Source organism: Macaca fascicularis, chromosome 4 (genome assembly GCF_037993035.2).
Source record: "Macaca fascicularis isolate 582-1 chromosome 4, T2T-MFA8v1.1".
Taxonomy (NCBI): Eukaryota; Metazoa; Chordata; class Mammalia; order Primates; family Cercopithecidae; genus Macaca; species Macaca fascicularis.
The window spans coordinates 132,175,482-132,189,583 of NC_088378.1; the positions used below are offsets into that span (position 1 = coordinate 132,175,482).

General features: G+C 46.3%; 1 protein-coding gene across 6 annotated transcripts in view; it reads left to right on the forward strand.

Moving 5' to 3' along the window:
* The window catches only part of KIF6 (kinesin family member 6), a 388,695-nt gene that overhangs the window by 291,264 nt on the left and 83,329 nt on the right, over positions 1-14,102 (forward strand). For all 6 annotated transcript variants that reach the window (XM_015449450.4, XM_005553101.5, XM_005553102.5 and 3 more), the window contains 2 exons: positions 2,535-2,643; positions 13,698-13,753. In XM_015449450.4, the coding sequence (XP_015304936.2) occupies positions 2,535-2,643; positions 13,698-13,753 (165 nt within the window). The remainder of the gene's footprint in view (positions 1-2,534; positions 2,644-13,697; positions 13,754-14,102) is intronic.

Sequence of the window (14,102 nt, forward strand, 5' to 3'; positions counted from 1 at the left end):
CGCTTCAGCCACCTCACCTTGGCCTCCCTGAGTGGACATTTGGGAAACCAGCTGACAAGATTATAGCCATCATTCTGATGTCCTTCACCTGTGGTCACCACAATCAACTAACTCCAACTCGAGAATACTTTGTCCGTGATAGAAGGAAAGCCAATGTTATGTTTCTGATGATAAGCCCTTGGCACTTCAGGACCCCTCAGTGCCTTTTAAGTCATCAAGAGTATTAAATCCCTCCAGTGTAACTTTCCCATAATGTGTACTTTATTCATTTTCAGTCTTTGAAAGTTGGCAATGCATGTAGAATATGTTATGCTGCTGGCCCCGAATTTCTTAATAGGTCCTTCAAGACTCTGTACACAATAATCCCAAACTTCCTGCGCTTGTCTCCTCTGTGCCCTCCATGTCCTTTCTGCTCCCACCGCCCAGGCCCTCAGGGAAGGTGCATTTCATGTTGTTTCGTGTTTTCATATTGTCATTTACTTTTGTGTTGTTGGTTGTTGGGAATATAGTTAGTCCCAGTGGGTTGCTCAGTGCCTTGTAGGTTCTCCCAGGAGTGGATGCCGCCACAGTGCTACGGGCTCTGGCATGGTCCTTTCCACCCAGCTGTCAGTTCACACTGTCAACTCTGCAGAGAAAGCAGAGCCTGAGAGGGAAGAGGCTGTGAACTCTTCTTCCCTGCAGCTTTTTGAGCAGCCTTTCACTCCCCACCCCCACACCCTTTTCACCCACCACCCCCACACCTCTGTTGGTGGAAGCCTGCTGCTCATCAGCTCCCCTGCGGGAGGCAATTTGGGGATTCCACAAGCAGGTTCCAGTGTGGTCTCTGTGGAGCTTTTCTCTTCCCTAACTCCAGTCCAAAGTCTCATGCCCTCTACCGTCTGTTATTATTTTATTATGTAGCAAAAGGCATGCACTGTTAGAACTGGGTGCAGACCCGGACAGGGGAGAGGTATGGAATTAATCCGCTGGCTCCTGATGGGCTCTGCTGGTGAAACGTGCCCCTCAATGTCTCTCATGCACCAGGGATCATCTTTCCGCATCTCACATAAGCGGATTCCCAGGCCTACTCAATTCTAGAGTGTGCAAGGCAGATGTGGAGACAAAGCTGAGTCGTCCCCATTTGCTTCTGATCGGAAAAGGGCGGGGTGTCTTTGTGTGCCTCACCATTTAGACATTCTTCACAGTGCTATTTTTATCAACAGTAATCATTAAATTGGTGTCAGATGGGCTAGTCCAGTTACTCACCCTTAGGATGGGTGATGGGACTCAGAGAGTTTTTTCCAGGCAAGAGGAGATGTGGTATGTGGCCCATATGAAAGCCTGTGCGGAACCCTTGGGCTCAGAGTAAGCCTCACTAACCCCGGACTGTGTTCCCACAGCAAGAGCAAGGCTCGGCACCACCCAGCTTCATTCTCAACCTGATTCGTTTCACAGATGTATGCTGAGCACCTTCTAAATGCTAGACATTGAACAAGACACAAGGATTCACGAAACAAACAAACAAAAAACCATTATCTCTACCCCCTGAGAAACTTACATTTCACCAGAAAGGATTGTCATATGAAGTGACAGTGTCCACCACTGGGCTGTGGGTGTTATAGGTGTATTGATAAGGAACATGGTGGAAAGAGGGTTTGTTCTGCCTGGGCTTTGACGAAAGCTCCACGGAGATAGAGTCACTAGAGGAAAACGTGAGAAAAGGCCTCCCAAGCAAAGGAAACAAGGGTGGAAGCATTTAAAAAAATGGCTCTGTAGATGCATCCAAAATCCAGTGGTGAATTCAGCTCTCACTGAGAGGTCCCAGGCACACATCTGCACTGACGCTCATTCCGGGAGGTGGTGAGGAAGAGAGCCTGGTCCTGGCTGTACTGACCGTGGCTCCAGAAGTTAAACTCTGAACAGCGCCCAGCAGTGAGGGTTGGCAAAGGCGATACAGGATATTGAAGTTAGAGATGACCTAGGGACCCCTGCCATGGCCAGCTCATGGGTCTTGTGATTGAGAACCTAACTCCTGAAGAAAAGCGGAGACCCCCCTCACTAACCACAGGAAACAAGAATGAATTGTTACACAGAGACTAAGAGCAGAATTTTCTAGATGCTATCTTTCAGTTTGGATTATAATTCCTTTAACTAAATGCCTGGAAATTTAATAGAAAAACAAAATAGGGCATACCAGGGAGAAATGTGGCACTGAACGATGGCAAGAAAATACATTTGCAGATGTCCTCGGCAATCCAGGGCTTGGTGTTCTGGTTTTCATTTCCTCTGAGCAGGCAGGCGTTCCAAACCCCGCCCCCCACGAGTCACATGGCTGTGCAGGCACAGTCCTGGGGGGTGCAGCGGGTGGCACTGGAAGGGCCTCCTAGGCAGGTTGGTGGCCAGCTGGAAGAGCCTGGGGCCACCTGTCTGGTCAGAGCCTCTCTGCTGTGGGCCTCTTGGAGCCAGGGCTGGTTTTGTGGTCTGACTAAAGTGACAATGAAATTAATAGGATCCTGATGCCATGACTGAGGCCATTTCCCTGTGTCTCCAAACAGGAATGAGAGAGGAAATGTCTTTAGGGCGCCAGGAGGCTTTTGAAATCTTCAAGAGGGACCACGCTGACAGCGTTACCATCGATGACAACAAACAGATTCTGAAACAGAGGTAAGGCTGTCTCAGGGAGCAGCTGGTCCTCCGAGGCTCAGCCAGGCCAGCCTAGAGGAGATTTGCTTACTCTGTCCTTCCTAATCTGCCCAACTCAACTATTACAAGAAAGGCATAATGTTTATTCAGTTTCCCATTTAATTATGTCCAGCCTGGTACAATTCTCCTTCATGTGTGAGCCTCACTGTCCCAGTACTATTGGGGTAAGCAACTTTAAGGCAGGGTCTGTTACTGACAGTATCAACATGATTTACAATTCTCACATCATACGGTCATTCTCATCAGCCTGTACTCTGTCCATGCCTTACTGTTCCAAAGGAGAGGGAAAAAAATCTATGGACCAAATTATATTCTTAGAACTGCAGGCACTCCAGCTGTTCTGGAGAGCAGTCCTGTCTTAGTCAAAGAAAATATGTGCACATCTTGTGACCCAGAGACCTTTGGTGCCTTCTCCAGGCTAAAATCAGAGCAGACAGGATTATCTGCTGACATGTTGTCAGACAGGGCTATGTTCTGGACCCCTTCAAAAGAAGCTTACTTAGAGGTATATAATTTATTTTAGCTAGTCTGTGAGGTATACACATATCCTCAAACTGTAGCAAACAAACTCTATCAGATGTAGGGGTCTAGAGCTCAGAAGAGTGAACTCTCATATGTCACATGGGACTCTGGATCCTAGCACGCAGTAAGTTTTCAAGAACTACTTGTTGAATTAAAGTGAGATCCGGGTTTGAGAATCATATGACAACTCAGGAGGCCTAAGAAGTAGATGAGCTCTCAGGAGGACATGTGGCAGTGCTGAGGCCTAAAGAGGGGAGCCATAAGGGAAAGCAGTTTGAAGGGAAGGTAGAGGGAAAGGAGGCCATGATGGAGACTGAGAAGAAACAGAAAGAAGAGGGGGTGAACCAGGAGAAAATAATGTCCTGAGAGCCAAGTCAAGAGGAGAGCCACCTCCAAGAAGAAGCAGACTGCCAGTAGTGTCAGATGCGACAGAGAAATAAGCAGGAGGGAACTGGGAAGTGCACAGAGATTTTGCAACTAGAAGGCCATTGTCTGGACTGCCAGGCATGGAGGAGTGAGTGAGAAGAAATGTCACTGCATTTAAAAAGTTGGTGATAGATAAAAAACATTTTTTTTTTTTTTGAGATGGAGTCTTTCTCTGTTGCCCAGCCTGGAGTGCAGTGGTGTGATCTTGGCTCGCTGCAACCTCCACCTCCCGGGTTCAAGCAATTCTCCTGCCTCAGCCTCCCGAGTAGCGGGGACTACGGGCACCCACCACCTTGCCCGGCTAATTTTTTTTGTAGTTTTAGTAGAGACGGGGTTTCACCATGTTAGCCAGGATGATCTCGATCTGCTGACCTCGTGATCTGCCCACCTTGGCCTCCCAAAGTGCTGGTATTACAGGCATGAGCCACTGCGCCTGGCCGAAAAACATTTTTAAAAAGAATGAAGAGAGGTAGCTTAAGTAGAAGGGAAGTTGGTTTCAGGATGGGAAAGAATTGGCTAATATTATAGACCACAGAATAAGCCAATGGTAAGAGAGAGGTAGAGAAACAACAGGAAAAGCTGACACAGCAAGGCTCCTGGAAGACAGGAAGGTAGGGAATAAAAGCTCGGTGGAGGTTAGCCCTGGAAGGGAGCAAGAATGGAAAAATAAATCAAGATGGGGCTGACATTGGCACATTGAGAAAAGGAGAGAGAAAATTAAAGACAACCTCCATTTTCTCTGTGAAAAAGAAGTTGCGGTAGAATAGGAGACTTGAGGGTGATGATGAAGGTTTAACACAGCAGCCACAGGGAATGGGAAAGAAGGTAGACCCGGAAGAAGGAAAAAGAAAGGCAAACAGAAAAGCAAACTGCAATGAGGGTCAAAGGCCCAGCCTAGACTATCATCCTATCATTTTACACTTTACCAGAGGGCAGATCTCAGCTCATTCAGGAATCCAGTGAAGGGAATGGGAGTATATGGTTCTGTATATGGAGGGCAGTCCAGCCCTTCCTAGTCAAAAGAACTACTTGCTTCCCACTGTGACCCAGCAATTCCTCTTCTGGGTACATTTCCCAAGAAGTTCTCATGCAGGTTTTTAAGGGGACATACACCGGGCTGCTGTGAGCAACCTTGGCTATTCATGGCCAAGGAGAGTTGGAAACATGCTGAGTATTCATCACTGGGGAAGTAGACAGGCAGAATAATGCGGATGCCCCATGAAGCAGGATGCAGCAGGTGGGAGTCATGGATTAGATGTATGCATACCAATTAACATAGATCTTAAAAGCATAGCACTGAGTAAGAGCACATCATTCAGATAAATTACAAATAGATCCACAGAAAGCAAAGAAAAACATGCAAACAAAAAGGTATACTTTAGCAAAAAGGTATACTTTATGAGTCCCTGGTATACTTTATGAGTTCCAGATATACTTTAGCAGATTTTACCTGCAAGAATGGGAGCAGGGCATGGGGATAAAAAGGAATTAATGAGTAAATGAATAAAACAAGGGGATAGGGGAGAAAATAAAGCAAATCCAGTGAAGCTGAGGACTGTCTCCCTAGAAAGGGGGACATATGCACATCTGCACAAATTTCAGCCTGTAAATCCAAGGGTTTCACAAGTCTTCTAATGCTTATCTGTGTTGTAAGCCATGAATTTTTAATATGGCCAGTTGGATGTGTTGGGGCAGGATACCTTGTCTGTCTGAAGATAAGCATGTCAAGCTAGCTGCCTCATCCAAAAGACTTCCAAAGAGCCTTCAGCCATGTCTATACGGGAGGCTTCTTAGCTTGCACAAGGGACTCATAACTGGCTTCATATTAAAAGAACCCATAGAGCTTTTAAAAGCTACCAAAGCCTGGCCCTGACTCCCCAGATATTCTGATTAAATTAGGTGCAAGCTGAGCATCTCTTTTTAAAAAGCAGATTCCAGTAGCAAGTAGGTTTGAAAACCACTGGCTTAGACAGTGTCCAGAAACCATGAGATCCAGAATCTCTAAGGTAAGATCCCTCAAACCCTACAGGTTAAAAAAAAATCACCAAGTGATTCTTATACATGCTCAAGTCGAAGAACCGCTGACTTAGGGAGAACATAGCACTTCATCTTTCTTATTCTAAAGCTGGCATTGTTTCTGGTTCTGGTTTGTAACCTGAGTTGAGGTCTATTTTCAGCAGGGATTGGGGTCTGGGGTGAGTGGGATGAGGATGTTGTGGTCTTCCAAAGCCTTCTAATATAGAGCTCACTTCACTCTGTACAGTAGAGTTCTGACAACCCACACGACAAATGTGCTTTTGAGTTTAAACATACCTAAGGTGTGCAGGATGGGCTGGCAATACCGATGATCCCATCTTCCTTGTGGCCATAGTGCAAGGGAACTAATAAAACTCACACAAGCTTTCCTCTGAAAAGAGGTTTTCCCAGCAGTAAATCCGTCTTTTTAAATCAAATGAAAAGTCAGGAAACTGGCCCATATATTTTTTAAAATTTCTATATCTGTTTAATGTTCCTGTAATACTAACCATTAAAGGACTATTCGGTATAGGGGATGTAACCCAGAACCTACCCCTTTCTTAGGATTGGAGCTGTTATTTGCATTGATGGAGAGTATTGAATTATTAGCTATTACATGTTCATAACTGCTTAAGGAAGAGGAATAAGAAAAATGTTCTTGTATGAAAACAAATAACGGCAGAAGCAGGGTTTCAAAAACAGACATCAAAGGAAGGCCTCACAGGCGCTCATAGGGACACTTCCATGCCACCCTTACTTTAGGAAATGCTCTTCCAGTAACCCGGGCCCCTTCCACACATTTGCTCCCAGTCCATCTAGTGACAGGAAGGACTCATGTGGCCCAACTGTGAGAAGATGGGCAGTTCTGGGAATACAGACACAGACTGGAGGGGGTTGACTCAGGGTGAAATTCAGTTACGGCTTCCTGCCTCATCTCTAAGCCTCAGCTTCCTAATAGACCTCAGCAACCAGGACCCACCAGCCTGGACTCCCATTTCACCCCAAACTTCTCACGTCAGACTAATTCTGTGGTCTGACCGTGCTGGTGTTGGGACATTATGTTGGCAAAATGCCACTAAATAGGGGCTGGAACTAATTGCCCCCACGCAAAAGCCTTGAATGAGTTCAGCCTCTGTAACCCATAGCAAGTAGGTTCTAAGCACAAATGCAGGGATTATTGGTAACCCACAATCTCTTCTGACTCTCTCAGCCCCGCCCCAGAGTATAAGAATTGATTTAGATTTGCAGGAGGGGACACTGAGTGTTTCCCCCATCCCCTTCATTCCACGTTACCTTTTTGTGAAGAGGCAGAGTCTCACTCTGTCGCCCAGGCTGGAGTGCAGTGGTGTGATCAAGGCTTACTGCAGCCTCAACCTCCTGGATTCAACTGATCCTCCTGCCTCAGCCTCCTGAGTAGCTGGGACTACAGATGCATGCCACCATGCCTGACTAATTTTACTTTTTGTAGAGATAAGGTCCCTCTATGTTGCCAAAGGTGGTCTCAAACTCCTGGGCTCAAATGATCCTCCTCTCTCCCTGGGCCTCCCAAAGTGCTGGGATTACAGGTGTAAGCCAATGCACTCAGCCCCATGTTACTTAATGAAAGGTTTTTCTTCCCCTTTTTCCTGCACCCTTTGCTGCTCTCACAGGGAATCTCTAGCATCTCTAAGCTCTGGTCCCCAGTCCGAGGAAGTTGTGCTGCCTGTCTGTGACAAGAGAAATAAGATGTTGGCACATGAATAGGATGTTCGCCCTTTGGTGAACTAGAGCATGTGAGCCAATTCTTAAGCCGGATTTTTCAGCAGAGGACAACTGCAATTCACAATCACTACATTTTCCAGGCATGACTCATCCCTGTAGTATACAGTAATGTGAAGAGAGGCTGGAAACCCCATGCTTGGCAAATACCAGTGCCCAGGGTCTGCAAGCTAACTTTCTTTTGTGGCAGATTTTTCATACAAACTGAATCCGTCAGTCTCAGAGTCCCATTCAATAACAAAAGAAGAAATAAATGGGGAGTTTAACTGCTATTGGAAATGCAGGTGTTGAAAATGTAAACTAAACAAAGCAAAGCACCCCTTCACTCAGTTGGATCCTTCTGACGTAGAATCGAACAGCCATCTAAAACCAACAGGAAAACCGGACCGAGGGCGGAGAGAAACCATGTGGCACCATCAGGAGGTAACTCCCATGGCGAGGAGGAGTTTCCTGGCCCCCATTAGACTTTCATTTTTAACCTTTGTGATTTTTCCCTTTCTTTCTTTTATATTTACATCTTTTCTGCTGAACTAAAATGATAAACTCTGAGAGCAGAGATTAGATTAAAATCTTCTCAGCCTCTCCACAATTTTAAAAGCAGTGCTGGCCACAAAAAAAAAAAAAAAAAAAAAAAAAACAGCTACTCAAAAAACACTTTTTTTGTTTGTGAATGACAATTTGAAATTGACTTTGAGAAATCTTGGCAGCCAAGAAAATGGCTGGAGAAGACTTACAGCTTCCGAGAAGCAGGAGGGCGCAGCAGGCTTCTGGGGGTCAGAGGAGGAGATGATCAATTGGAGGCGAGAGAGGGAGGCCATAGCCAGAGAGATGAAACAGAAAAGGAATACTGGCATGTTTTAAAAAGCATAAGGGGAACAAAGGGTGGATCTTCATCACAGTAAAGTGCAGGCAGCCAGGGTACAAGGTACAAGTTTATGGAGGAAAAAAATGGCAAAATATAGGTCCAGTCTTCTGTCCTCCTCTCTGACAGGGAAGGGTATTGGATGTTCACACTATGAAAAAGTAACATATTAAGTTAGTTGTTCTAGACAAGAAAAGTAGGAAAGATATTGTAGGAACCCTTTGCCCTCAAACACATATTTGCCCACCATCCTCAGGAAGCAATCTCAGCTGGCATGACAGGGCATCTGGGTGCAGAGGCTCATGGGGACTGAGTGGCTGATGAACATCAGCCACTGTTGTTCTCTTTGGCCCATGGGTAAAAGCAGCCACTGCCCATGATCCCTAGTGAATGGTGTGTGGGGCAGAGCCAGCTGCTTCCCCAGTCATGATGAGTATCTCCGCCGGACACACCCACAGCAGGATGGGATTCTTTCTGGAACTGGTCTTGGAAGTTAACGTCAGATTCTCCCTCAATTCCCCCATCCTTTTTATTCCCATTGAAGATGAGAAACTCAGCAACCATCTCGAGTGTCCTTGACCACTGACTTGCAGAGATCCCTTCTAATCCTTTGGTTTGCTGAGACAAACTATTATCTGTGGTTACTGCTTCCCACACACATTCCCTCACAGTCCATCACATTCCCTACTGGGGGTTCCTACACTGCCAGGCCATGGTCATAATGAATTTATGACACACAAAACACATTTGCATGCATGCTATTTCCACATCAACCCAGCCCTGACAGGCATCTCTTTCTAATCCTAGAAATGAAGAGCCTGAGACCCAGCTGCTAAGAGGTGAGGTAGGCATTTGGTCCTACTCTGACTTCCAATTCAGTGCTCTTCACTTGCACACGTTGCCTTTGCACACACACTTGCTCACATGCTTATCTTCTTTTAGTCTACAAATATTTATGGAATGCTTACTAGGTACAAGCCCCTGTTCTAAGCCCCAGAGAAAAGACTGAATTAAGCAGACATGGTTGCTCTCCTCATGGAGCTTACCGTATTGAAAGGAAAACAAACAAGTAAACAGGCAATTCACATATAGTATGCCGTCTGCCTACGATGGCAGAAGTGCAGGGTGCTGGGGAGCACCTGGGGGTGTCACGCATTGTAGACCTGCACAGTCCTGGAGAGCTATCCAGAGGAGGAGACGCCACTGTGGAAACTGAGGGGTTAGGCAGAAATTAGCCAGGGGAAAAGACAGGCTCCAAGTAAAGGGGACGTCCCCAAGATGAGAGACAGTGTGACACTTGATGAAACTGAGATTCAGGCCAGCCTGGGAAGGTTGTGGGAGATGAAAAGAAGAAGCTGGAGAAGGCAGCAGGAGCCAGAGCATGAAGAGTCTACTTCACTCTGTTAGGGAATTTGGACTTTCTCCCGAGGTCACTGGGAAGCACTGGGGAGTTTTGAGCAGGGGAGTAACAGGACCAGGTTTGCATTAAGAAGAATCACTCAGGCTAAAGTGTGGGGACTAGCCTGCGGACAGGCAGTGCAAATGCAGGGGAAGGAGCAGGCAGTGGTTGCAATAATCTGGGAGAGAGATGACTGCATTCTGCTCTCAGGCAGTTGGAGCTAACTGGAATGCTCTGATAGATATCGAGGATGGAGAATGGCTGAAACTCCAGGATTGAGGGAAGGCGCTAATGGAGAGAGGGGCAAAGGGTGGCATGCAGGTTACTGACATGAGCCATCCGTAAGTGATGGTGCCATGCACTGAGATAGGAACAACAGGAAGAACAGGGGAGGTGTTCAGGGCAGGTGATTAGTTCTTTTTGGGTACAGTCGATTTTAATTATCTTCAAGGTATCAAACAGGCTGTTGGATACCTGAGTCAGGAACTAAAGCAGGGCTGAGATGGAAATTTGAGAGATGTCAGTTGAGATAGCCAAGGACACACTGGCATAAAAGGAATGCCTATAGGGAGTAGGGAAAGTGAGGAGTGGGCCTAGGACCAAATCCTGTGGATTATTGACATTCAAGGAACAGGCTGCAGAACACGTCAGCAAAGGAGACTGAGAAGGAGGTGCCAGAGAGAGGGGGAAAAAGACAGAAGAGCCAGGCTCTTGGAAGCCAATTATGGAGCATTTCCCCGGGGTCTGTGAGTACCTGCCTGGCACACAGTGGGAGCTATAAAGGAGGAGGCCGGGTGTTATGGGAAGCCAGGCTAGTAGAACACCAGACCATTGCATTCCTTCTCCCTTCCAAGCCCAGCCCCTGCCCCTGCACAGGATTTTGTGTGCAGGTGACACAGCAGCCTGCCTGCATCCACACTGGAACTGCACCCAGCTACCTTCCATTCCCCAAAGTCAGCCACACAACTAATGATGCCCTAATAGGAATGCTTTGGCACCAGTAGAAAGAAACCCTCGGGCGGTCGGCAGTGGTCCTGGCTGAGCTACACAACCTCTCTGCCCCTCCTCAAGGTGCAGCCTCATCAGCATAGGCCACATCTCCTCAGCAGTGAGCAGCACCTTAGGATATTGTACAGGGGTGCAATGTCCCCTTGGCCAGAAGTTGGCTTCTGGCCATCTCATGGATGAGGATGTGCTTTTAGAAAATCAGGAGGCAGGAAACTCCCCCTGGTGAAGTTTAGGTGAGCAGAATTCAGACAGAGGGGCAGGAGGAAAGGGAGCAAGTGAGGAGGGAGGGAGACTGGGGCTGGCTGGAGAGGCATGGAGATGCAGGTGGGCCAGGAAGCACGTGGCAGCACTGATGGGGTCACCCTCTTTCTCGCATCTTTCCTAACCGAGTCTTTAGCCTTCTCATCTCTCCTACCTCCCTTGACACTTGCTCTTTCCCTCTCCACACTCAGGGTTGGGCCTTTCAGAGTTTGTCTTGACAACCAGGGATCAGGAACACATGTGGGTGGGGTGGCCTGGAGTGGTGACAACTTCCAGAGTGACGGGAAAATGGTCTCATGAAGACTGCACAGCCCTCAGACCACACCTCTCCAGTGGGAAAGCCCTTTTTAGCTCAGGACTGGGCTGCAACAGCAAGAGAGGAACAGCTCGTGGCTTTCCCCACAGTTGCTGCCAGCTCTGGAGCAGGGCGGCTCTTTGGAGAGAGCTGACCACAGCACTCAGCGGCTCCCTCTGCCAGGCCCCCCAGACACATCTGGGCACCGCCAAGGCTGGGGAACTCCATCCCAGATCTGTCAGGGCTTCTCTGGGCAGCACTGCAGTGGAAAGTCCCTCTTCTGCTTGTGTTATCTTCCTTTTCTATCTGTACTCTGGTTTCCTCTAGCACTGGTGTGAATTTCAGCAGTTTTGCACCCTTGCTCTTGTATTTTCCTTATTCCAAAGCGTCTAAAGCTTCTAGACGTCTATGGAATAGGAAATGGGAGGAGTCACTCATTGAGCAACGTGTGACTGTCAGATCCTATAAATCCTAGGTACTGGGGATGGACAGAACAGTGATGAAATGGTCATAGGCCCTCCCTTGGCAGAGTGGAGAGTTGAAGATGGTCCTCATCTTCTGAATGGCCTGCAGCAAATGTCACCTTATCCCTGCCCAGCAGCAGAGGCCATGTGAGCCCATAGAGCCCAGCACGGTGACCTGTGCATCGTGTAAATGTGTGAATTGCATCAAGTGGAACTGTACTTCTCCCTGGAAGGTGACAGGCCATCGCTGAGGAGAGGACATACATAATCTACAATGAGCATGACCAGCCTTAATAAGGGAGCTAGGGGCGGAGTCCCAAGAAGCTAACATTGAGAAAAAGTTTAGTCCCCTTCCCTGAAAACCTCCTGTCTACAGTCCCAGGCCAAGCAGACAGATTTGGAAAATAGCAATGACATAATTCACACTTCTTTTCCATCCAACACAGAGCAGTCGTGGCACTCTGGCCTTTGCTTATGTTGTTCCCCTGCCTGGAATGCCCTCCTCTGCTCACTTCCTCCAACACAATGCCAGGCAACTAAAGTGTTCAAGGATAAAACAATAGGCTATCTCGGATTTGCTGGGATATTAGAGAGGGGGAAGTGAGAATAGAAGAGGCGGGGGGGAAATAGTTGAAATAAAACTGGACAATTAATAAAATATGATGCTGTGTATGTTAGGGTTCATTCTACTATTCTATTTTGTGTATATTTGGAAATTTTCATAATAAAGCATTTTCTAAAAACTCCTCTGGATCCACAAAACCCAGGTCACTCCCACCTTGTACGTGAAGCTTTCCTGACGGCTCCCCACTCACTCATGGACAGGTCACTCCCTAGTCAAACTCTAATGGCATGACTAGCACCCTCCAAGGCACAGTCATTTAATTCGGCCATATATTAGGTGCTTGCTTTCATAGGCTTTCAATTGTCTCTTTAACTTCATGGCAGAAAGGAGAGGAGGGAAAACAACTAACATTTCATGAGGGCCCACTATGTATAGGGACTGAACTACATGTTCTCACTTAGGCCATGTCCTGTCTGCTTCTCTAGCACATAGTTGGCTCATCGTGGGTGTCTCATAAACATAGGCCAGAAACATAAAGGAATCACTCACTAAACATTAGCACAACAATCTGGTAGACTAGCATGCAGCCATCAAAGGTAAGCGTCTCATAATATAGGGAAGGACTTCTAAGTGGAAAAAAAAAATCAGGGCACAAAATCATACCTGCAGTATGATCCCAACCCTGTAAATACTGGCTCTATAGAAGACTGGGTGGCTACGTGTATCAAATGTGCTTCTTTCTGGGTAGAGGAGTACTTGGGAAATTTTTTCTTGTTTTTATATTTTCAAAATCTGGTTTAATAATGGTACATAACAGGAATCAGCAAAGTTCTTTTATAAAGGGCCAGGTCGAAGATTTTTTCAGTGTTGTAGGCCATGCAGTCTCCATCACATCTAGTCGACTCTGTCTTGTAGCATGAAAGCAGCCACAGACAATGCGCCAGTGAATAGGGGTGGCGACGTTCCAGGACAACTTTATTTACAGAAACAGGCAGCAGGCCGGATTTGTCTTATAACCAGCCATAGTTTTACAACCTCTGATATATTATTTTATAATCAGAAAAAAGTTATTTAAGTATATATTCTTTGGTTATAAGATCTTGGTATCATAATCAATAGAACATAGAACAGAAACCTTACAGCCAGGCTTTACTCTGATATCCTTACATCATGAAACCATGTAAATTAAAAGCCATAAGTGAGAGAATATGAGAATACAAATTCTGTGCTGGATAGAGTAAAAATTAACAATACCTATGATTAATACCAATTTTCTCTCTATTTTTAAGCCTAATATATTTTACTTATTTAGATTTTTCTTTTGTGTCTTTCAATAAAGTTTCATCATATTTTAGTGGCCTCTCAGAAATCTATTATTTTTAAAATATCATGTAGGATGAACAGAAAAACTATAATTTTCATTTTTTTTTCCCCTCCAGATTTTCTGAAGCCAAGGCCCTGGGAGAAAGTATAAATGAAGCAAGAAGTAAAATTGGTAAGCAGATGATATTCTGTGAGCCTCTTTCAGAAACCATTTTCCTGGTGAAAATCAGGTCATGATGTGCCTTCAAATGGCCATGAAGCCCAGTTTCAGGAGAGCCCCTGCCAAGGAAGCTGCTTTGAGAGGCTTCCCTAGGAAGTGTGTGATTCCTCCCGTCACCCAGCAGGAAAAGCACTTTCTTTTGTCTAGAACTTGAACTTTTCATCCTCAGACAGACCTGAGCTCCAGCATCCCAATCAGAGAGTTGTGCTTTTCCCTGGTGTTTTCAGCAGTAGCTCAGCTAATCATGACTTCACGGTTACAGTGAGACGCCATTTCGTATTTCAAGTATGGTGAAACACTC